Raw genomic sequence first — 24,562 nt, 5'->3', positions numbered from 1 at the left:
CATGCTTGTCAAATAAAGACTGTATTAAAACATACCACTGTCCCGCTAGTAACTTGCTGAAAACAATTCAGAGGCACAGAGCACAGTTTCAGACGGACTCTCTAATCACAATTCATCCAGCAGGCACCACAGTTACAGGCTTTTTATAACTCACATTCTGTCAAGAACAGCATAAGTCATCACACTTAGCCCACTGGAGATTCAAACAGCTCTGGATCATTGGTGCTTGTGGAAAAACCAAAGGAATGTACTCCGCTAAAAATGTTCAATGCAACATGTGTTCGTGTACAAATCTAGAGTCTATTTTTTTGAGAAAAATTAAGAACAAGTTTTTTCCACTAGAATTATATAATCTTTTTCTTCAACTGACATGTAAACACGTATCTAAAAGGCCTAATTTTCAAAAGTGCTTACATCAACGGAGGCCCAGTGCTTTTGAAAAACAGTCTAGTTTTTAAAGGAGAACCCTCTGTTGGGAGGAGGGGTGGCTGACTCATTTATACTTGTGAGCTCTTAAGTTATTCTGGATCACTGCCTTTAAAGGTTAAACAAAGAAACAGGAACAGGAAAGGGTAAGGATATAGTTTCTATTTCCGATGCTTCTTTTAGGGGAAAAAAATCTCAGGCAAAGAATACAACATGTAGATGCCATCATCACATGAAATGCTCTGAAATTCAGCAAATGCTACTACAGCATCATATTTAACTTGCCTTGGTCATAAATGTTAAAAGAGAAGCCTTATCTGACTTAGCTTAGGCCAATTTCTCAGAAGATGGAAGCCAAAGGTAAACTGACAAAAAAAGATTCAAGAAAGTTAAGAATAAAGAGAGGAAGAAAAACACATCCTATGGATGTAGTAAAAGCAATAACTATTAAGATCATGTTTGACATGGTTCTCAAGCACTGGTGTTTTCTGATGCCCTTTCCTTACTTGAACTGTCATGATATCAAGACCGAAAAAAAAATAAAAAAGTAAGAAAAAGCAATAAATATACCAAATTGCAGAAGATTTATATATCACTACCTATCCTTAACTGGAAGCTTAACTGTGTGCTTTAATTACATTTAGGATTTTACAAACATTAATTATAATAACCTCTCTCTGAAGATAATAATTCTATTATCTTCATTTTTCTGTACTTGGGAAGCTGAGGCACAAGGATTAAATGAAGTGTAAGTAATGTGAAGTACAGATGTTTACCAAATCTGGCTTCTGCTGTCCAACATTAAGTATCCACAGGGGAAAAAGTCAACAATTAGACAAAAATTAGAAGAGGAATTCAGAGTTTAGTTAAGGGCTGTTATCAGTGCCTTTGTCCATTCCATTATGCCAGCTCTCCTGCTGCTGGGATACCTTTTCTGATGGTCTGAAGTCCTGCTGACTTGTTTCTCAGTAGAAAAGCTGCCTCAGCTGAAGTAGGCTGCTTGGCAGAGAATTTGTAGTAGCTGAAGTCTAAACCAATCACAGGTTGAGTAATGGAGATGGTCAGAAAAGTCGGATAGAAAGGTTCCTCATCAGCATTTACCAATTTGTCAAAACTGGAAATTTCCACAGAGGCAAATCAATTTTGAATGAGTTGCTTTGGACTGCTGCCTGCCAGGCAGTTTTCAAAACTTCTCTGCTTTCTTTCAAATGTCCCTTCTCATCTGCCTGCATCTCTGAAGGGGTATGCAGGCTTCCAGTGTCTGCAACATAGCATAGCTAGCCATGCAGGGTTGGGCACACCTGAGAGCTCTCCCTTTCCTGGAGAACTCTGAGGCAGGATTATCTTTCTTGAAATAAATTTTCTGAATATTTCTCAAATTTGAGAATGATCTGTGTTTTGTTCATTTCTTCTCTCACCACAATATTCTACAATCCTTTCTTTGCAGAGAATAGAGACAAAACATGCATGGCTCGTTCTAGGCATGCTTAAAAGAAGAGAAGAAAGGAGTGTGATCATTGTGAAGTCTTCAGAGTGGACCATCAACAAGGTTCCAGATGTTCGTTTGCATGAAGCTGGCTATATTATCCTTTAATGTGTCAAGGCTTCAGAAGAAAACAGGCTAGTAGATTGGGTTGGACTTTTTCTGTTTTTGTTTTAATTTTCAGTCAATAAAACTGTAACTCCAGGGTTTGGGCAGCTAAAATAAAAGCCAATCTGCTTGAGGTAATCCAAAACCATCAAAATTATTCTTGGTGGGACAGAGCTTTTAAAAATATACATACGCAGTTCTAATGCATAGAATGAAACAATTTCTTACAAACATTATTTTAAATGTAGAGTAAATAGTACCCAGGAGAACACTGCAAGGCTGTAACTGAAGGGCTGCTACAGCATGCAAAAAAAAAAAAAAGTGAAAATAAAATACTGGTCTTCAATTATGTCAACAAAATATACAAAAGGAGGTCAAGTTGCAGTGCTGTGGGAGCCTTAACTGAGGATTTCTGAGTTTTTGTGGAAATGCTGTCAAAAGCTTAATGTTACTTTAATTATTTTGCTATAAAAATTATTTAACTGGAATTGACATTGTTCTGGCATTGTAATATGGTCTCCAAGGGCATGCTTGGCAATGTTGCCCAAAGGCTTTGAAATTGTCATTCATAATACAAGTCTCGAATTGCACAGGTGAAACAGCCAGAATCTTAATCCATCAAACACTGTTCCAACTCAATGTGCTGCCCTTATCTGACAAGTTCCTTAGTGTGTCTGGTGACAGCTCAAGACACTCTCTGGCTGGCAGGGAACAGGGGTCAGAGGAGGTCATGCAACGTGGAGCCGTAAGAGCAGAAAAATCCATAGGAATGCAGATATTTCAAAATACTGTTCTGCCATTTCTTCTTTATATTTGGTTTTGGTGCTTTATGTGACAGTTTTATCTATCCAACTACTCATCATCTTCATTCATTATCCACTGTTAAATTACAACAGTTTCAAAGCCACATGTGCCTACATAAATACACTTCCAATTTGTAAATTGAAGCCAGCTGTGAGAAGAAACAAATTCACTTCCCTCCCTGACATCAGCACTTCACTTCCAATAGCCTCACTCTATCCTCAATCTATTGGCAAGACAATTTTGTAATATGAGCCATAAGTAAACTCTTTCAAATCTCCATCTTTAATGAAGCATATGTAGAGTAAGCTTACCAGTAAGACCTAGTAATACCTGTAAGTGTTACTGTTAGCGGTTGCTTTCTTGATTCATTTTAGTGTAAATAAGACCTGAATCGGGTGCTGTACTTGATTTCTCGTGGTGTTGACTGAAACAAGAATATACTCTGGAGACAATATTCTGGAGAAAGACACAGGAATTGAAAGCCAGTAGGCTAACAGACCCCAACTGATTTTCCTCTGAAGAGCTTGTATCTTTTAACAGACATTGTATCATATACTAAATAGACAGCTCCATGTAAAGACTATCAGAGACCCTCCAAAAGCCTATACAGAACTCGCGAAGTTTGGCAACCCTGTAAAGCAATACCATACTCTTGAAATAAATACTATTATGTCATTTAGACTAACTGAATACCTGGTCCTGTGTATAAGCCCATTCTTGAATTGGATTTTTTATTTCAGAAAAGTAGTATTTATTATTCTGAAATTGAATATAGCTGGTCTGAAATAGCAGGAAAATATAAACTTGAGGGAGAATTTGCTGTAATACAAAACCTCAGTTAAAAGTAAGTGTATCTTTAGAGATGAGTGAGACTTTTTGACCATTAAAAAATACACGTGAACCTGGAAAAAAATGTTTAGCTTAACTGTCAACATCCTTTTCTTCTGTAGCAAAAAATATGACTTGGGAAAATATATTCAGATATGTTTTTAGCCAAGCTAATGTCTTTTTTAGGTGTAGGTTATGCACAAAATGTGCAGAGAATGAAATGTAGGCATATCTGCAACTCGAACAATGTGATACATCTCCACAGTCGGGTAATTACTCAGATTTGTCCTGTATGTAAAAGACACTGCTGCAAACTGTAAGAGCACTGTTTCCAGCTAGCAAACAGAAAATTAAAAAGTTATCTCTGTGCTGAATGATACATTTACATGTTACTAAGATAATTTTCACATGCATATGACAGATTTGGGGTTTAACTCTCACTCAAAAAGAAGAAAAGAGTGCAGATCACATACACAAACATTATCTTTACTACTTTTTTTTTTCTCTCTCTCTACCAAGATACCTTTAATTTGTGAACCTTATTACTTCAGGCAACAAAATTAAACCATTTCCAAAGAGTCCTATGAATGAAGAGCCTTGGATACAAGTGACATTTGAGGTGCAGTTTAAACTTTATTATAGGCTTCCTCTGCAAGTTTGAGAAAGTCACTCAAGGGTAGGGCTAACGACTGATTTTGGTGCCCAGTTATCTCTTTAAGTATATTGGACAAGCGCCGCAAAGTTATTTAAGCTCCAAGTTTCCACTTAAATCAATAAAAGTTAATCTGAATGTCTCTGTGGTCCAGATCATAATGACTAAATTCTGCACTTATATTTGTTTGAATCCCCTTTAGTCCCAAATTCCTGTCTAACATTGTCAGTACCTAAAATTCCCTTGCTGCTTATATTTTCACCTTAAGGCAAAACTATCCTGATGCTGCCAAGCAGCTTAAAGAACTGGCTCTCAACCAAGTCCCAATGAGTTCTTCAAACTATAAATAATTACAAATCTACTGGGCCAGAAAGACTTTGAGAGAGAAAGCAAGAAAACAAGCAAGAGACTGATTCCACAGCCTAGCAGTACTCATGGGATGTAGCAAACATAAATTGAAGTCTCTGCTCAATATCTAATTATTTACACAAAGCAGAACAATTCCTTCCAAAGACTGAGGAAGCATGCCCCATCTTAGAAAATTCACCTTTGTGGTCAAGACAGACCGACACATAGTAATTTGAGTTCATGTCTCTGCTTTAAATCAGAGCATGCACTTGACAAGAGGTGATCTCTGTCTCTCACGAGTTTCCATCATCCCAGGCTATCAGCTACTCTCATGGCTCTTTTCAGGAAAGGAGGAATGGTGCAAGCTCTAGAGGGGGCACACCACTGTGAACAGATGAAGTGGAGACTGGTAATGTTCTCCCACCCAAACTTGGATGTTTCACCTGTGTTAGTAAGAAAAGGCTTCAGCTGCATGCCTCTCTTCAGCATTTTTTAATTAGTTAGCTTGACAGATCCCCACTCAGTTTATTGACTTTATGAACCACTTTTGCAGACAGTTAAGGTTATGCCCACACCATTTCTGAGGTGTGCCAATATGCCTAGCTTTCCCCACGTTCCACAAAGGAGACCTTGCTATTTGAAGCAATGAATTCCACTATACATGGGGTCTAGGACACGTAGGCACTGCCAAACCTAAGCCCTCAGTCCGTATGGGGCTGATTGGCCAAAGACTGTGAATAGCTCTACAGTCCAGCAGCACAAAACATAGGTCTCAGTCCATGTTCTGACACATATGTAGATATTTTAAACAAAGTAAAACATCTCCAGTGGAAGAAACCACTCTCCCAGAATGATCAAAAGCCCTGTGTCTCATTAACAGAGTTGGAAAGTGGGAGACATGGATTCAGATCCCTTTTCCAAATCAGGTAAAGAATAAATAAGATGTTTAAGCTAGAACGTACTTCATCCCTAATGAGAAGGCTACTGTACTGACTGGTGCAGCCCATATCACATCGGGCCAACCAACCAACCAGTGTCTAGCTTGAATCCTGCCAGTACTTAAACATGCGAGAGAGTTCGAAGCAACCCAGAACTGCATAACTTAATTGGTTCTTTGCACAGGGAAAAGAAGAAATGTAGATACTCTCAGGCATTACTGTTGGACTTCATAGGCTTTTGGCACCTCAAGCAACATTTTGACAATCTCAGAGGTATCAACTGCCAAGTGATTAAGACAGCAATTAACTATCTAGACATCTTTCCGGATTTTTTTTCCTATTTTTTAAACAGAGTATTCCTCCAATTTACAGGTTCATTGTAAAGATATTAATACAACATGAATGCATTGGTTGTATAACCATTTGAGACAACTGAGTAATTACAAACAGTAGTCTTGACTATGGTACAATCAACAAAGAGAGAAACAAAATGTTGAAAATAGGAACAAGGAGGAGTGAATGAAATCATTGGGATGGGCAATCTAAACACATGGGTAATATGAAATCTATTCCCATAAAGCCAGACTACCATGAAATCCACCAAATCTCAATTTGTTCCCTTTTCATTACATCCACACACACCAAGAAAAAAGGAAAAAGAATTATAAAGCATTCAGCTCTAAAACAAACAACAAATGTGAGTCATTTTTAGTTGGAGTTGCACAAAACGTTCAATAGAAACATGAAAGTGAAAACATAGTTGAGTTTGGCTGGAAGAAATGTGATCTTACTGAGATGGGCTACTTAAAAGGTTGAAGTAAAATGAACTTAGCTAACACAAACATGTTTGGCAGCAAACCAAAACTACATGGCATTAAAATGAAAAATAAAACATCAGCACTAAACCTTATCCCTTTAGACACTACCGCTTCCATCAGGATGCAAAGAGATTGTATATAATAATCAGGCTGAGTAACAAATGGGACTACTGCATTGTTTAGATCAACTGGATGAGCATGATAAAGCTAAAATGAACCAGACTGCCCCAACGCTGTCTAAAGAACGAGACAGAGGAAGACAAAGAGAACAAAAGCACTCAAACAAGTCTGGAAATGGAAGGGAGCAGACTTTGATAAAGTGGAGCAGTAATTATTTGGACCGACCTGAATCGGTGTCATCACACAAGTAGGGATGGCAAAGTTATTATTCCCATGCAATCGTATTTCCATCTACTCTGCTTAGAGGCTTGTGCTATTAGAAAGGAAACCATAACATGCAGGTAAGGCAGAACAATTCCCAAAATTATTTCAGATTTTAGAAACTTATATTCAGAAGTCTTTCTCTCTCTCTCTTCCCCACCCCCCCCCCCCCCCCCCAATGTTTGAATTTTATGACCTCGGTACTTAGAGTCATGGAACACCGTGTCAAATTCTGCTGCATTACCCTTCTAGGCTAATTTCAGGTTTAATCTCTGTGCTTTATTCCAAGTCACAGCATTTATAAATCATCCCATTTGATACACTCACTCTGCCAGCCCCTTCTGTACTCCAGAACACATCTCCCCATAACAGCAGTATCATTTTAAAACGGCAGCAGCTTCAAGTTTCTCTTTAGAGTCATGAAGTGGCTGAGTCTGGGGTTCTTAAGATATGCCTTTACTTGCACAGTGGCTCCTGACTCACCTGATTTTAGTTGCCAGTTTATTTGCTTGCTCATCTCCTCTTACACAGGCCCAGGTGCTTCTGTAACCAAGATCACTCAGCCTAGATTTTCTCCAGGTTAGATTTCAGGAGCACTTTGGCTTATGTTAGTAACACATCAACTTGCCAGGGAAAGTACAAGTTATGAGAGGCGGCTCTCCTTCAGCACCTTCCCACATTCTAAACATTAAAAAAACCCCTGAATGTTCATAATTCCCTGGAAGAACATCAGAGGTCAAAGTCCTTCCGCATCAAGGACGTGAAATGGCTGCAGAACTCACACTGGAGTAACCAAGGAACTTTGATAACACATACATAATACATACAGTATTTCACCCTTTGGCTACACACTACTTTTTCTAAGCTAAACCAGACATTGTCACAGTACTTATTACACTTGTTAATTATTTAATGAAGATCTGGGTAGCATGCCAGCGCCCACTGAATTCAGTGAAAATGGTTTCCCCTGGTGATGGCCAACTTCAGAGGAAGCCTTTGGAGAATGCTTGCCTCTGTGGTCAGTCATGGCAAAAAGAGTTGGCACCCTGGAGCTGACAGAAACCAGGATGAAGCTCTGGGAAGAACAGTCTTGCTTGTCCTGTGGCAAACATTCATTGTACCCAGAGGTCGGCATCTTCCCAAGGCTTGCTTCTATCAGAGCAAAGTATGAAATTCCAGTGTTCCAAAGTCCCAAAGGCTGACGGAGCTCCTCTAGAGATCAACAAACTTAAGAAAGCATTGAAAATGATGATCCTTTCAAACAGATTAATTTTACTGTCCATGTATAGTGCCTGGTTACTATAGTCCTGGATCCTATAGTCATTAAAAATGGAGCTACAGTTCTTTTATCTTCTGTTAGCCTTGTACTTTGCATTCAAGCATGACAGGAACCAATGGTAGAAAAAGGTAGTGCCTTTATTTAATAGAGCTGTGTATTAGTGGGCACTCTTAATGCATTTTTTGTACCAGGAGCCTCAAATATATTTTTAATAGGTAATGCTGTACAAAATTCTGTAATAGCATTTCAGAAGATTGTGACACACTGTCAAAAAAAACTAGACAGCATTCTAATCCTTCTATTAACCAGCCAGCAGTTCCTATTTTAAGCCAAGTGAAATAACTATGAAGTACAGGAAATTAATGTTTATCCAGACTACTCTAATATTCTTAAAAAAGCTAGCATCAGCTTACTAAAATCAGCTGGAGACTGTGTGTATGTTAACACCCTAAATACCCAGGGTGCATAAGAACAGGTAGGCACACTTTTTCTTTACACTTCCGTGATGCCCACAGTTGCTGAAATGAAAAGGAGAATAGAGGTATGGGTTTTGAGACACAGCACAAATCAGACTAGCTGCAAAGCTGGCTTTTTCTTATTCTTAACATTTTTTTGTTTGGCAGGACAACCCATGGGATGGTCATGGATAATAAGCTTCTTGATAAACAGGAGTCCTGACAAACAACAAGTTCATGGCTTGACCCAACAGAGAACCATATTAATACTTAAATTGAACAAGTACCCCCCAAATGAGCGAAAAATAAGAACATGGACAGTAATGGGGCAATCTTTTTTCAAATCCCATTTTAACATGTTACAGAGTTGTCAGTTACTCTTCTGTTATCTAGTTAATAATAAAAAAAAAGGTCTTACATGAAAGCTGTGTAATGTGCCTGTAAGAAGTGTACTGTAGTACTCGCCCCATGGCTGAGTCACTTGAATGTCTCCAAGGTACTTTACAGATAGCAGTGTTTCCCAGAATCTCCTCTGAAACATACTCCCAGGATACTCCCAGAGCTTGCATTAAGCAGCCTCAAATTTGTCTCTTATGGTTGCCTGTGACAAGAGAATTCCACTCTGGCTGTCCATGGGACTTTCAGAACCCATCAGGCTTCTATGTGTGGAAAGGCTATACATTTGGGACAAGAATCTGCTTTTAATATTAAATTAACAGGGTTTTTTTTACAGGCAGAAAACAAAAACCAGGGTTTTTATCTTTGAAACAATGCCTAATATGAGTTTAATTAGAATCCAGTTTCTTAAAGTGCATATTCTTCTAAGCAGATACTATGGCTTTGTGAAAATGCAGAGAGCATCTACCACAGAGTATTATTTTAAAACAGTTGGTTATTTTAAAAATAGCATATTACGCAGTAGCAAACAAGATTATCTGTTCATTTTTTTTTTATGGTCAACTAAAGACAAAATGCCTGGTAAAAAAATAAAGAATTCTCTGACAGGTTTTAGCACCCAGCAGATGGAAAGGGATTATTAAGGATGTGACCATTCCCTTATCTCAAACAACAGGCATTTATATGTCTCCCTTCTCATCTTTATTTATTTATCTATTTATTTTTCCAGGAGGAAATATCTTCCCTTTTGTTCAGAAACTGCATGAGGCAATGCAGTACCAAGTTCACATTTAAAGATCTAGTAGAAGGAAGTTCATTGTTTGGTACTCAGTTAACACTACGGACACTGCTAAGGACAGTCCGTGAAATGCCATGGCATGCCCTCAGAATGACACAGGGGTTTTATCAACACAGCACTGAATCTAAGGCTCAGACTTCTGTTTTTCCTCATTTATTTACTCCACACTACAACTGCTCCTCAGCCCTCTTTTCATCCAGGGGGACTTCATTCCTTATTCAGTGAGCCTATAAATTGTGAAAAACATAAATTACTTCAAATAATGAGAATAAAAAGGCATCTACAGTAGCCTTTAGATTGCCAGTCAGCAGAAAATATCTAGAACATTAGGCTGGGGTATTCAGGGCAGGAATTGTCCCTTCAACCCACCTCTAAATTCTTAAAGATAAATGCGGACTCTCCTTCCCCCTGCATTCCCTCTCTGCTCTCTGGTGTTGTGCTGAAAGGCTCACACACTTGAGGGAATGGAAAAGGATGGCTCTAATAACTCCCTGTCTCCTGATAGAAGTGGTCTGAAGAACCTATTATCTTAGGACAACTGAGAATGGATACAAGAAAGAAAAAGCAGGGAATGTGTTAGAAGACAATTACCTGTCTTGGATGAGAGAATCAGCACCAAGCAATGGAGACCAACAAAGAGAACTCCTAGCAATCAGGGGAGTCTTTTAGCCAGAAGATACATTGCTTTTCTGACATTCAGGTATTTAAGGGATCAAGAGGATGCAATTTTTTAAATTAAAACAGAAGAAGGTGTTAAAGGCAGATAGGTAACTCCAGGAAACTACATTCACATGAAAGATCACAAATGCAAGCAGTCTATAAACACTTCAAGAAAAAAATAGGAGTTTCAAAAAACAGCTTATTTAGAAGTCATCTTTCCAGGTGGAGTATATCTTCTGTATAAACCTTTCCATTCAGGTCAAATCTGTTAGAAATTATGTGACCTGTAAAACAGAGCACTGTACTGGGGCTTGGAGACATGGATCTGTTCCATTACCAATAGCGGATCATACGTCCCGGTTACTTCACCCTCATGTACCTTTTGTATTTGCTCAGATATAAAAGTGACCTCTTTTGCAAAGTAGTCTGAGTTCTCTGATACATTTTCAGTGTCACTGCTGTGAGAAAAGCCACAATGTACATATAATGGACATGTAGGTTTTACAGCATAGATCAGTTTTTAACTGATTCTTAACTGAACTATATGTGTTAAAACTGTGGCATTGAATTTGGATTGCAATCAGCTCTATTAGTCATAACACTACAAGATTACAAGATACTTAATTTACAGTTTGTAAAAAACACAGATTAAGCAGATGGAACATAAGGCATCCATGTTTTTCCCAAACAAATTGCAGATTAGGATGCATGATCTCTACTGGTTCAACAAAAAAATGCATGTGCAGGACCAAATATGTATGTATGGACATAAAAAATAAATGTAATTTGGTCAGATGCAACTAAATCCAATCTCTGACTGCAGCTACACAATTTTACTAAAATGTTTCCTGTCCTCTGATTTGGACAATAATCCCAGGTAAGAGGGAAATTGATTTACAGTGCTTTCATAGAGTTAACTGCTCTAATTATTAAACAGCCCTCAACATATGGCAAGGAATTACAGAATGTAAATCAAGAGCCATGTGCTACAAAGTAACCACACAAATGGTTCCCAAATAGCAACACCACTTCCAGAAGGTTAGCAGAATCATACCTTCCTGATGTACAGACAATTTCAGAAAACTAGTACTGACATACTCTGCATTATAAAGCAAACTATAATTAGGGTGACAGTGGTAAACAAAACTTCCTTTAGCTTGTGATTAATTTAATTTGAGCATTAACCTGAAAAAACAGACATAAAAATGTGTTTAAAGATTAATCTTGGCATATTAAAGTGCTTTTATTCTTATCATTAAAATTTATTAGACTTTTGACAGTATTAATTCAAAATCTTCTGCTGATGTTTTAATTTATGAGGCTGGTGAATTGTACAGCAACACAAAATATTATCTGATATATCCTCTATAGCTGCTTTTTGAGACAGATGACTCATTGTTGAAAAACATTAATGTCAGAAATTTAAATACATGCATATACCATAAGGATAAAACTGCTTACGTTATTCAAGTTTCCAAAGGGTATTTGAAACAACTGTCATTCAGCTATCTTAACCTGCCAGTTGTTTAAAAGTGGCCAGTCTTTAGTATCACCATTTTACCTCCCTCCTTCACTTTCCATCTCTGTTGTCCTGCCCTTCTGCCCTTTCCCCTGTTCCTTGCTCATAGTGGTTTTTCACCTTGGCTTGTATTACCCTAATGCTAGGTTGTTGAAAAACAGTGTTATGTTCTACTTTGTATCTGTTTCTTGGAGTCTTTAGAAGCTACTGTTAGGTACTAATAGTAGCCACCAATAAGAGCTACTAATGCCAACAATTAATACAGACCAAAATACTGTAAAAAACAAAGCAGATGCAGTTTTAATGTACAGGCAATTACAGTGTCCTTGTGCATGATCCTTATTGAGGAAACACCTCTCTCTCTACACACTACTAATTCTAAAAATTGGATGCACTAGATTGTGCATTGAAAAGATTACTGTTAAAAATGGTCACGAAATGGTGTCACTCCAAGGAAACAGAAGCAGGAATATGTAGTCAGGAATACTGCCAGAAGCAACAGATCTATCTCAGATCATTCAACAACACCAACAAAATCGTACTGGCACAAAAGGAAGGCCATACAATCTGTGGGTAGAGAAGGATCTTTGCTTTCTGCAGACCCAGGAGCCTGCCTTCGCATCATTTCAACCTCCCCAATCCACCTTCATTAGATATGAAATCTTTCAGGCAGCTGGATGTAAGTGACTCTACCTGGGAGGAAGATAAGGCAAGTTTGGGTTTCATACCACGCACACACACACACACACACACAAAAAAAAAAAAAAAAAAAAAAAAAAAGGCAAAATTAGACAGCTGCAACTACATAGCATGTCTGGCCTGGGTCCGGGGAAAGCTATATTTAGATGGAGTGAAACAAATTCATGGAATTTTGGTCAAAGAAGAGAGTAGGGTATTTTCTAGAAGAATGTATGAAACAGGTTTTTAGAAAGGGAAAAGGCAACTATGAAAACAGAAGAAAAAAGGAAGACAGCCACCAGGACACTTCAGAAGGGTAGGGTTTAGAGGTTCCTGGGTGCTTCCTGAGGAGGTGTTGAGCTCTAGGATACACAGTGGTGTACAGCTTTTCAGTTCCCTGTACACTGCCCATCTAATGATGATAAAGTAAACTGGGAAAGATTCAATGAAATACAGTGCCTCTCCTTTAAAATACTGTCTTTTCCCATATTTAACCCTTTTCAGGACTCCAGGTTATGGTGATAGTTGGAAAAATGTGGCTAGAATCACTTTTAGTCTATTAGTCAAGTCCCAGCTCCTGCTGAATGTTAGAAAATCCAAGGCAAAGACCATAAAAAAGGATATGTCCTCTGCATTTTTCCAGACCTTTCCCATTTACCCCAAATCTTCTATTCACCACAGTAGATTGTTTATGAATAATAAGCTTAAGAGTTGTACAACACTGTGCATTCTGCTGTCCGTAGGCAGTCTAAACCTTTAATCTACACAGGTATTTTTATTCAGCTGTATCTTCCATAACTGATATTCTAAATTTAACTTTTTCACAGTTGCCAACTAAGATGGAAAACTTCAGCCATTATTTCAATGTCTTGCTGGTTGTAAGTCACAGAATCTTAGAATAATTCAGTTTAAAAAGCACCTTTGGAACGTCCAAAGCAGAGCCAGCTCTGAAGACAGATCAGGTTGCCCAGGCCATAGTCTGTCAAATTTTGAGTGTCTCCACAAAGATGGAGACTCCACCACTTCTCTGAGCAACCATTACCTCTGTGACTGTGTTGAAGATCACCATCAGTGGTCTATAGTAAAGCTAAGGAGGGGAAAAAAAAATAATATTTCTTCATTTTTTTATCATTTTAGATTATGTCTCATAAATAAAGATAGTATTTTTACATTGTTTTCACCACAATCAGGCCTTGAATGGAGCAGAAGCCTGTTGTGCTGTGCAGAACATAAATACATAGTAAGAGGTGTGTCTCATGGCAGTTTTTATTTATGGGGTGCTAAAATACAAGAAATATATATTTGCCATTACAGGCTGCAAGAACTAAGGTTAAAAAAACCCAACCTTTTCTACACAAAGAAGCTGAAGGAGTACTGCATGTCCATTTAATCCCAAGCTTTTAGTTTCCATTGAAAATAAAATGTCAAAACTTGCCAATGAATTGTCTTGAAAGAAAGTTATGCGTGACTACTTGCTTAAATATTGGTTGTTGTCACATGAGCTGAAATCAACACCACTAGAACAGTGATGCCTGCTCATATCACAGTATGATGTAACTACCATTTTTTCTTAAATCAAACATACTCCTAAAGTCCATTTTTCCAGCTTTGTGAAGGACAGTGTATTCCAAATATTGTCTGTGTCCTATATATCTAAAACCAAAAATTCAAAGACCTTCAATGCTTTTATTAACTGCTGGTTTAATAGTTCTTCACCAAAACTTTCTTCATATCTTCAGGTGTTTATACAATTGAATAAGAGATCTATATAGCTTCCTTTTTACATTCTTTAGTTGGCACTCTTTTTTTGGTATACCTTATTAAAGAAAAGATTTGAAACATAACTCTCTGTGTGTCTCCTATACAAAGAATAAACAAAACTGAGTACTCCATGGCTACATCACAGCAGTAAACATTAAAAGGTTTCCCTGATACTGTTTATAAGTACACCTTTTAGTGTAACCCAGAATACTACTAATTTTGTATTACAAAATGTGTCTTTGTTGCTACAGAATGACTAACGTTTTTTTCATTGAAACAACATATACATTGATTTCTACATTTTAAATTCACTTTTTGCTTGGTTAAAATCCACTACTAAAAATCCATGAAATCCATTAAAATCCCCCAAAGATATCCTGCATGAATTTCTAATGCACTTAAATATTTCTGAAAATGTTTCAGAGTTAGATTATTTAAATAATAACTATATTTCCAATTCAGGTGGCATTACACAAATTGTATCATTTCACAAAGGTAATAAAAATTTTGGAGCTACAATATTGCAATCCTTTGGTACTTGGCTATTAAAAGTGGTCAGCCTGACTGAGAAGCAGCTCTATATATTTTGGATAGCAAACTCATTGCAAGATTTATGCAACATGATAAGAGGCCTTCGTGGGAAGCAGTCAACAGTAGAATACCTTGGATATCAGCAAGGCCACTGCTTTTCAACCAGTTTCTAAATAACCCAGAATAAATGTATTCCTGAAAAAGGCAATGTTTGGCTCAGCCCATCAAATCTGGCTGAAAAAATAAACCATCCCGTCGGTCAGATTTACAAAGAGCTCCAATGAGCTCCACAGAAATCTGCAGTATCTGCTTTCATGTCTTCCTTGTAGCTGAGATAAAAGTAAGCAAAGCCTTAATTCAGCCTTGGTGTCATCAGCAGTATTTCTAGCATTAGAAGCAAATGCTGATGCTTTGCCAGGGGAAAAAAAAAAAAAAAAAAAAAAAAAAAAAAAAGAAACTACTTAATATACATGTTCAGTGAACTGGGAGATCCTCCCAGACAAGCTCCTTTATAGGCATATAAACTTTACTGTAAAGTACCTAGATTTTTGATAACTGTTGTGAAGCATAGTATTTTGCCACTTTGCACAGTGCAACACTTTCCCCGATTTCAATACTCTGCACAGTTTTAACACTAATTTTATTTTTATATCTTCACTGTTGATTTATCCACAGACTTTCAATAAATAAATAAATAAATAAATAAGCTTTGTTTAGCTCCTCAGCCACTATCCTATCCTACATCATTTTTGCTGGTTTGCTCTTCAGTATCACAACAGTTTCTGAGGCTTTTTTATCCTTCCACTTTCCAAATGATTCATTCCCTAGAATGCTTATAGCTACTGAGTTAGTTCTGTTCTTGGATTTTAGCACCATCTGCATGCCCTGGATAACTAATTAAATGAGATTTTCATATCCTCCTCTCTATTGCTTTTCCATTTTTTACAAGGAATGCTTTTTGCCAATATACATTATCCACAACTCTAACATAAATTAATCTGAGTTTCTCGCTGACTCCTCTGAAAGCACTATTATGGCCAGATTCCATGTGACCCTTCCAGGTATGCCCAAGAAAGAGCATACAGTAGTTTACACCTTTGTATCCCGGCATAACTACATTGATAGCGGGCCTTCAGAAAATGCAAGTGCTGCTCTGAATTGCTCTGCACTAGCACTGGCAGAGAGTCATTACCATTTCCAAAAGATTAAACTGGAGCAAATAAGGGCTAAGGAAGCAACCAGAACTGAGCAGGGGAACTGCACTTTTTCCTTTACAAACAGTAGTGAAAGCCTTCCTGGAGCGTTCTGCAGCAAAAACAGTCAAAGGACATTCTTTTAGGATACTCTGAATGTGTATTAAGCATGCTGAGGCTGACAAACACCGCTAAGTTTTGAATGCCCAGCTAGGGGACTGCTACAGCTACAAACTCTTCCAAAGCTGATTAAAAACTCTGAATCACAGAGATATATAAATATACTGCCCTAAGTTTAACATATTCCAGATTATCAGCATACGATCATGGCCTTGTTTCCTGGCAACTGAAGACATACAACTCTTTGATAAACACACACACCTACACACACACATACATATATATATATATATAGCTCTCCTGATCTGGAGGGAAAAAAAAGAAGTTTTCTGTGAAAAAATGGTTTTTCCCTTTTAGCTCATATTGTTGAGCACATTATACAACTTCTAATCACAGAGTCTGATACTCTACGCTACTACACCAATTCTATGCAACGATACACCCAGTGCTGCAAAGATGAATGATCATAGCCGCAGGTGCTCACTGCTCATCATCTCTTATAGCAATAGTCAACAATAATCCTTCTCAGTTCTCTTCTGTTTTCCTGCTCAATTATTTACAAAATGTGGTTAAAACAAACATTTTGGTATGTCTATAAGTGAAATGCAATGGAGATTCTTGTTTAAAGCAATCAGAACATCTGAAAGTCACCTTGCAGCAGAGATGGTTACTTCAAAAGGGAACCACAGTGGCATTTTAGTTTTCACCTACCTACTGTCCGATTTTCTTCAGTTTTTTTAATCACCAGCATTCATGTCTTTCGTTACAATGAGAATGCCATTCCTGAAGCTGGTGAGACTGACCACAGTTGGTGGAAAGATCCTCAAACTGTATAAATTTGCATAGCTCTTTTCGATATCAGTATGGCAGTTGAAAATCTGGCCTTCAGGCTATGAAGTCCAGTCCTCTGTCCTTGTAACCTCCCTTTTTGTGGTTTCATTCAAGATTTAAATTTTATATTTTCTAAGTCTTGTATTCAATTATATTTTATAAATTTTGGACAGTAGAACAGACAGAAGTTCTATAGCTGCTGGAAATGACCAATTTAAAATGTGAGAAAGCAAAACAGGCTGAATAGCTTATGGAGATGGTAAGACTACTGAAGTATCCAACATGATATCAAAATCCTAGCACCATCTCCATTCCTTCTCCCTTCCTTCCTCTTTTTCACCTTTAAAAAGAAGCTACCATTTTAAAACATATGTATGTTTTTGCTGATACACCTAATACACAAGAACATCAATATATTAAGAGAGGGGATTGCCTTAATCTATGTCCCTTTTTCCTTTAATCATGTCTGTCCATGGGGCAGAGGAAAGCAGACAGAGCAGACAGATACTTCAATCACTTCCAGATTTGAATGCGGCTGTATCTCAGCTTCAACATTCAGTTGTCTCATTATTTGAAGATCTAAATTCTCTTTTGGTCCCTTGCTTAGTTTCAGTGTCCATTGTTTTGTGGATTTCTTTTTCTATATGCTAATAAAAATCAAAGGATTTATGGAAAAGTGCTACCCTAAGTGTCTTGCAAACATTACAGCAAATAAATAGAAGAAAATACTTTCACGATTTTGAAGAAAATCATAACCAAACTGTTTATGACTTGTCATTTGCAAGGCTGTATTTCATACAAATTGGTGCTAATGACATAGGGAATTTGTTTTGAAACTGAACTTGTAATTTATTTTGATGTCTAAACAGAAATGTCATGGAATGTTTGGGTAAAATAGTTCATCTCAGAACTGAAAGTGCAGTCAAGAGTGTTCCAGCTGCAATCCTGTGCTTAGCACCAAATGAGTACAGAGAAAAATTTCTCTCCCCTTAAATTCCTTCATGCCTATCCACATCAACACAGTAGGCCAGTGTATTATCTAAGTCATATGAGGTGTCTCTGGCTTCAGGGGACAGTGCGGTGTCTTCTTTTCCCTGCCCACACCCATTTTGCAGGCTATTTCATCATTATAGTGTTCGTACATCATTCAAGGACCCCAGCTGCTAGGACAGCCAATAGCCAACAGCCAAAACCTGTTTATACGACAGAGCTGCATCACCAGGAAAAGTTAAAGCTGCCTTAACAGTCTATAGAAAATAGTACTCAGTCCTGAAGTATATCAATGTATCAGTAAAGCATCAAGTTACATACTGTAAGTACTCACACCAAGCCTCCCAGTAAAATTAATTATAAATCTATGCCTAAATTCAAGAACGAATTCCCAAACAGACAATTACTTAGTTGAATTTATATACAGTCTTCGAAGGAGCCTAAACATTTCCATTTTGTTGGTCAATAACTAGCTAAAATGCCAGTGTTAAGCTAATGCTTTTCATTATTGAAAACATTTTTGAGATTAATAATTCTTTACAATGAGCAGAATTTTTGCTGTAAGACATCTCTGAAAATGTCTTTCCCAACAGGTGAAAGTGGGCTGCTGAACAACTCTTGCTTTCAGAAGACTTTAAAAGAATCCATCTCAGACCCTGGACTATTTCTGTTGCAGCACGTTAGGCCAGATTGTGATCTCAGTCATAGTAGTGTAGCAGGATAATGCAAGCTGCTATGCCAAAGTAAATGCTCTACTGGTTTCAACTGAGTTATTTCAGATTCATATAAATGCAAGTGGAACAGAACTAAGTATATTAAATTAATGACACGTGGCATGGTCAAAATGCAGTAGTCTACACAAAAACACTTTAAGAAACTATCAAGACTCACTAGGCATATAGTGTTTAAAAAAGAGATTAATTATTTCCATTTTTATTTTCAGATTATAGGTTAATAGAGAAAAAGGAATAAAGTGCTACAAAATTCCTGAAATACGAAACTCCATAATTACTAAGCACTACCTACAAAGCATTGTTTGGTGTATTTCATATCATGGATTATCACATCTGGCTTTTACAAGCATTCTTTTAAACTATAAGAATCCATCCATCCACAGCTGAAGTATTCTTGCAGATTAAGATTAATGTATCATGATTCATCACGGTTTAATATGCATGACAGTTTCATTTCACACATGTTCTGCATGGGTTGATTGCCATGTATGCCAATATCAAACAGATGTTAATTCTTTAATTTTTATGCTCCGAAAGTATATTTTAATTACCTAGGAGGCTTGGCAAAGAAAAAGAGGAAAGTATTTTGAAGTAAATGTAATGGAAAAATCTAAAATAAAAATCAATTAGAAAAATAAATTTTAAAATTCATGTTTTCAACAATATAGCTTTTAATATTAAAAAGAATACATGATATGCAAAGGAACTGCAGACTGCTCTCATTAAATGGCACATTCCCTTTTGTAAACAAGAAAAGAATTTTTCATTATTTTTCTAATAAAAAACATGATTTTAAAAGCCCTGCCAATTAAACACGAGCTTTGTGACATGAAATGTTTCTGCAAGTCACATGCAAGGCATTGTATGTTTATCCTATGTCTAAATTCTTAAATTCGGGTATTTTGCAAAGAAATCGAATCTCCATGTAAAACATCACTATATAAATTCTCACATCAACAGTGCTCTATGTCCCATTTTTATGGATCATCTAAATTAAAAAGTCCTTAAATATAAAACATTTCACAAGTCTCCACCATACAGAGGCCAGAAATGGAAATGAAAAGATCTCCTAGGTTAAGATTAATGCATAATGAAAAAGCTGTTGCCAGCCAGCGTCAGCTCCCACTTTATGCTGTGTCAGGTGCAAGCCAAGATTCTCCAGAACCAGAACAGCAGCAGAGCCACAGGTCAGGATGAAAGAGTGTTGGCTAAAAACTGTGAGTTTTAACTAATTCCTAACTTGATCGAATGGAGTTGTTAGAGTAATTTCCACAGAAGTTAGAGAAGATCTCTAGCTTTGGGCCTGATCTTACTGAAATCAACAGGAACAGGAATGTCTCCCAGGGATTTTGCACTAGAATTAGTTTTAGCAAGCTGAAACAGTCTCCAGTTTGAAAATTACAATTACCAAAACTGTTAAGAATAATAATAGTAACAATGCTGTAGTCAATACATAAATATTTATGTTAGATAGTATAAGTACCAGATAAACAATAATAGTAGATAAAATATTACCAAAACCAAGATATTCTGCCCCTCCCCATACCATAGAGATCTTTTTGCACAGTAATACTTCCAACACCAAACAAATTATTTAAATTTCTTGCTTATATACTTACATGAGCTGGCATACAGCTTTAAAATGAAAATGTGAACTGACATTTTGAAAAATAACTGACAGTCATGGCACAAGAGTGCAGTGACCTCTGGCCTCCAATATTCCCTTTTTTCTTTTTTTTTTTTTTTTTTTTTTCCAAATGCACAAATACATGCAAGGTGCCCAGAAACAAAATGCTAATTACCAGTGAAACCCTAATTCCAAGAAAGTCAAAAATACAATATTCCCATTGAATTTACTGGGACAAGGAATGAATCTAAAATGTGGATTTTACACATACCACACAAAACACGTGTGCAGATTTCTGAAAACATACACTCATCGCATTGCAGGGAATCAAGCCTGCATTCCTTGCTCAACCAAAATTCCCTGACTGGAATAACAGCTTTAGATGTTATTTTTGTTCTCATTCTGTTCTACTATGTTAAATCACCAGATTTTTTTTCTTTTTACTTAAGATAAATGTGTGAAAGTGCCTCCTTTCCATTCATAGATATTATCTTTCTCAAACTTCAAATGATTCAGCTGGGTGAATATAGAGTTATAAATAATTTATCAAGATACATACCAGTTGTTAGGAAAAAAAAAAACCCTGAAGGAAGACTATCACTGCATAAAATCTGAACATTAAAACTGATTTTTTTAAATCAATCTTTAATTGTTTTTATTACCTCCTAATCCAGGTCTGAGACGATTATCATAACCATCCAGAAGTCTGTCTAGAATTCTTGTAAAGATGGTGATGTTATTCTTAGCTTCGTCTTCCAGGGAGTCAGCCAGCACTGATCTAAATGGACATTTTACATTTTAGAAAGCGCTAGATATGTTTTAATGTACACTCAACATGCAGTTTTTTCAGGCTGGCCTTGAATATTTAACTTGCTGCCCTCTAACAGGAAAGGTGTAGTCAAGAGTATGTGAGTACACAATTTATATATAACATGTTCAGAAACATAAGAGTTGACAATATACTATTTAAAATTTCCAGGAAGTCATTTTCCAGTAGCCTCTACTTCTAGTCCACATTGCATCATCGTGAGTGCTACTTCAAGCTCTGCTAACACATTTGGCTGTGCAGGTGAAAAAGCCTAAAAGAGCTTCCCAGGCCTTGGTGGCATGTCGCTCCCGGACTGATAACCTGGGTTCCCACACACAAAACTGTCTCCTTCCAGCTCTATCCTATCTGTCCTCACCTAAGTATACTCTATCTCTGGATAAATCCTGTGGATATGCTTCCACCCAATGGTCATGTAACGTACATGACCAGAAGAACTAACATGAGGGAAAACTCCAGCGATCATGCTCAGGGAGTCCTCTGATGTCAGTATTTGGTGGGTGGGAACAATGATGCTGACTAGCAAGCTGCAGGATAGCTGTGGAGAGCCTTCGTGTTTCTAAAATGCTATTCTGTTATAAAAAGCACTACCTGATGTTCCACTAGATGCAGGCAAACCTTATAAAAGTTGGATAGAAAAAAAATCATAAATGAAGTGTCAAAAAGAATCTACAGATCATCGATTGTTTCAAACTTCCCCGATAAAGAAAGAGATGTTACAGGCTTTATGGGTCATATCTCTGTGGAAAACACTAGGGGCTGGAACATGAATCTGCTGCCCAGCCAGCCGTGATGCTGAACAGTCCTCCCAGACCTGGACACCCAGACCAAAGGTTTCATGTACTAGGGAAACACTCCCATGCAGAAAGCCTTACACATGCAAATGTTACTGTGCCAACAATTTTAAGCACCATGCATGTGAAATGCATGAGCTCATCAGTCTTACCTACTTAGTACTGGAATATTAGTATCAAGAAAGTAAAGCATCATATGCTTTTACACATTATCATTTATACCTTTTTCAGCCACCTCAATTTTTAACCTGAAATGTGTGAATATTTATCATCTCTAAATGAACTACTGATCAAGGCATTCTGAATGCCATAAAAACAAGCATGTTTTCTTCCTCCTCCAAGCCAAAAGTATGTTTGGGTGACATTTTCTCTAAAGCAAGCAATGAAATGATTAAAGACAGGGTTTTATGTTGGTCCTCAATTCAACAGCATGGAGGAAGTATTTAAATGTAAATCATTGCAGTCTGTGCTTTCCATCACATAAACCATAGAATCGACCAAAATCAGATAACTTATAAGAACATACCAAAATGTCATGTGTGATTTTACTGATGTGTGAGTTTTTTCTTAATTGTAATTACTGGATGGCTCATTTTTTATTTTTAAAATGTATTTCTGTACTGTAAGTCTCTGCCATTTTTTAAGCTTCTTTTTGAGATACAACAGTTTTTTGAACTCAAGATACCACTAAAAAATTAGATCATACAACTATATCAAATTAGGGTCGAATCCTGCAAACTTTACTCAGGCATAAACTCCTTAATTACGCATGTAGTCTCTTTGACGTCAGCGAGATTACTCACTTGAGTAGGGTTTGCAGGATCTGGCCCACTGTGACTCAACTAATACTGCACCATAGGTATAAAGTGAAATAGGAAACATAGTTTCAGGAAATACTTTGTTCACTAGGAAATAGACAAAAATAAATGCAGACTTTTAAAATCATAGGAAACTTGCGTTATTCAGCTTACGACCCTTACCATATTAGGACAAGACCTACTGCAGTCAGAACCAAAGCAAGCAAACCGAAGTTACAAACTCCAGTTAATTGCATGTTTAGGGACTATGGGCAACACAAAACTATCACGTGATTAAAATTACTTTCTCTTATGTTGTCGCTTTAGAAATGGAGAACTTTAAACAACATAAGAAAAGTTGATTAATAAATGAGGCTATTGTTTTATTATATGTGATTGTGAAGTTGTATGCTATCTCCACCTAGAGGTTTAAAGCTTAAGTATCATTTTGAATTCTGTTATGTTGACCAGAAAAAAGAAAGAAAAAAAAAAAAAGGCATGCCTGTATTAAAAAATGTGTGAGCATTATTTTAGAGACTGTGATTTGCTATTTGACTTCATGATAATCTATTTCTCCATCTTAACTGTTCTGTATGGTACAGAATCACAGTGATACGGTAACTCCAATAAATCTTTAAGATCCAATAAGGCATTTAAAGCAATTATATTTGTAATGGTGAAATAAAGCATCAATTCACAAACTGTTTAAGGACAAGAGATCAGGCTTATATGGTCCCTAGGCTACCTCCTACCGCATTTGCTCTGGAAACTATGTAATACTGCATTCAAACAGCCAAGAAAGATTTTTTTATTACATTACTACATACTATACTTTTATAACCTCTCACGCAAGCTTCCCCTGAGCAGACCGTAACATACATGTTTGTACTGAACAACAAAATTAAACATCCTCTCACCTTGTTGGTAGCCACACCAATAAAACGAGAAGAACCAACTGCATCTCGGAGAGTGCCAGCTCCCTCTTCATCGCTGCTCTTTGCAAAACCTAACCGCGCAAGAAAAACACAGACCCACTCTCAGCTACAGTCGGTCTCCGCCAAGCAATGCTTTCAACTTAACCCGAGGAAAAATCTGTCACTTCAGTGGAGCAAGGAAACCACTGGATTTCTGCAGCACTTTTCACTACTAGCAACTTATGGTATCTCCATCTTTCCCAACGATCCTGCTCTGTGCAAAGAGGCAACGTATGATCAAAAGTGGCATGTGAGCAGACGCATCAGATGCTTTCCTTTTCCGTAAGCCGAAAGCCCCGCGACGAAAAGGAACAAAAAATAAAAACCGTATGTATAAAAAGATCGGGGTTTGACCATTCCTCGCCTCGCTACGGCACACCGCAGCCGGGGGGGGCGGGCGGGCGGCGGGGGGGAGTCATGCCATTCGCAGGGGCTCGGTGCGGGGACCGCGGGCGAGCCGCCCCCAGCCGCCGCCGAGCGCCCAACACGTTTGACAGCTGCTCGGCACAACACCGGCGGCAGCCGCCGCCGCGGGGGGCGCGGGGCGGGGGCGGAGGCGGGGGGAGCCCCCGCAGGGCGACAAGTTGCGAACCGCAGCGGAGCCCCGCCACGGGCAGGCGCTGCCCGCGGCCGTGGGGGACCGCGCCGGGGGCGACGCCGCCGGCCGGCGCTGCCCGCGGCGGGCGGGGACCCCCCCGGGGACCCTACCTGGGAGCGGCGGGCGGGCGGCCGGGGCGGGGAAGGGGGGAAGGGAGGGCGCCGGCGGCGAGCGGGGCAGGAGGCGGCGGGCGGCGGGGCGCGCGGGGCGGCGG

General features: G+C 38.1%; 1 protein-coding gene across 1 annotated transcript in view; it reads right to left on the bottom strand.

Moving 5' to 3' along the window:
- GABRA2 (gamma-aminobutyric acid type A receptor subunit alpha2) overlaps positions 1-23,764 on the bottom strand; it is a gene marked incomplete at both ends in the record, with an annotated part of 56,779 nt that extends 33,015 nt beyond the window's left edge. Inside the window, 2 exons of the mRNA XM_082315296.1 lie at positions 21,022-21,137; positions 23,694-23,764. Of these exons, the coding sequence (XP_082171422.1) occupies positions 21,022-21,137; positions 23,694-23,764 (187 nt within the window). The remainder of the gene's footprint in view (positions 1-21,021; positions 21,138-23,693) is intronic.
- Between the last annotated feature and the right edge of the window lie 798 nt (positions 23,765-24,562).

Source organism: Platalea leucorodia (assembly GCF_965183815.1).
Source record: "Platalea leucorodia genome assembly, chromosome: 6".
Classification (NCBI taxonomy): domain Eukaryota; kingdom Metazoa; phylum Chordata; class Aves; order Pelecaniformes; family Threskiornithidae; genus Platalea; species Platalea leucorodia.
This window is presented reverse-complemented; position numbering and strand designations above follow the sequence as displayed.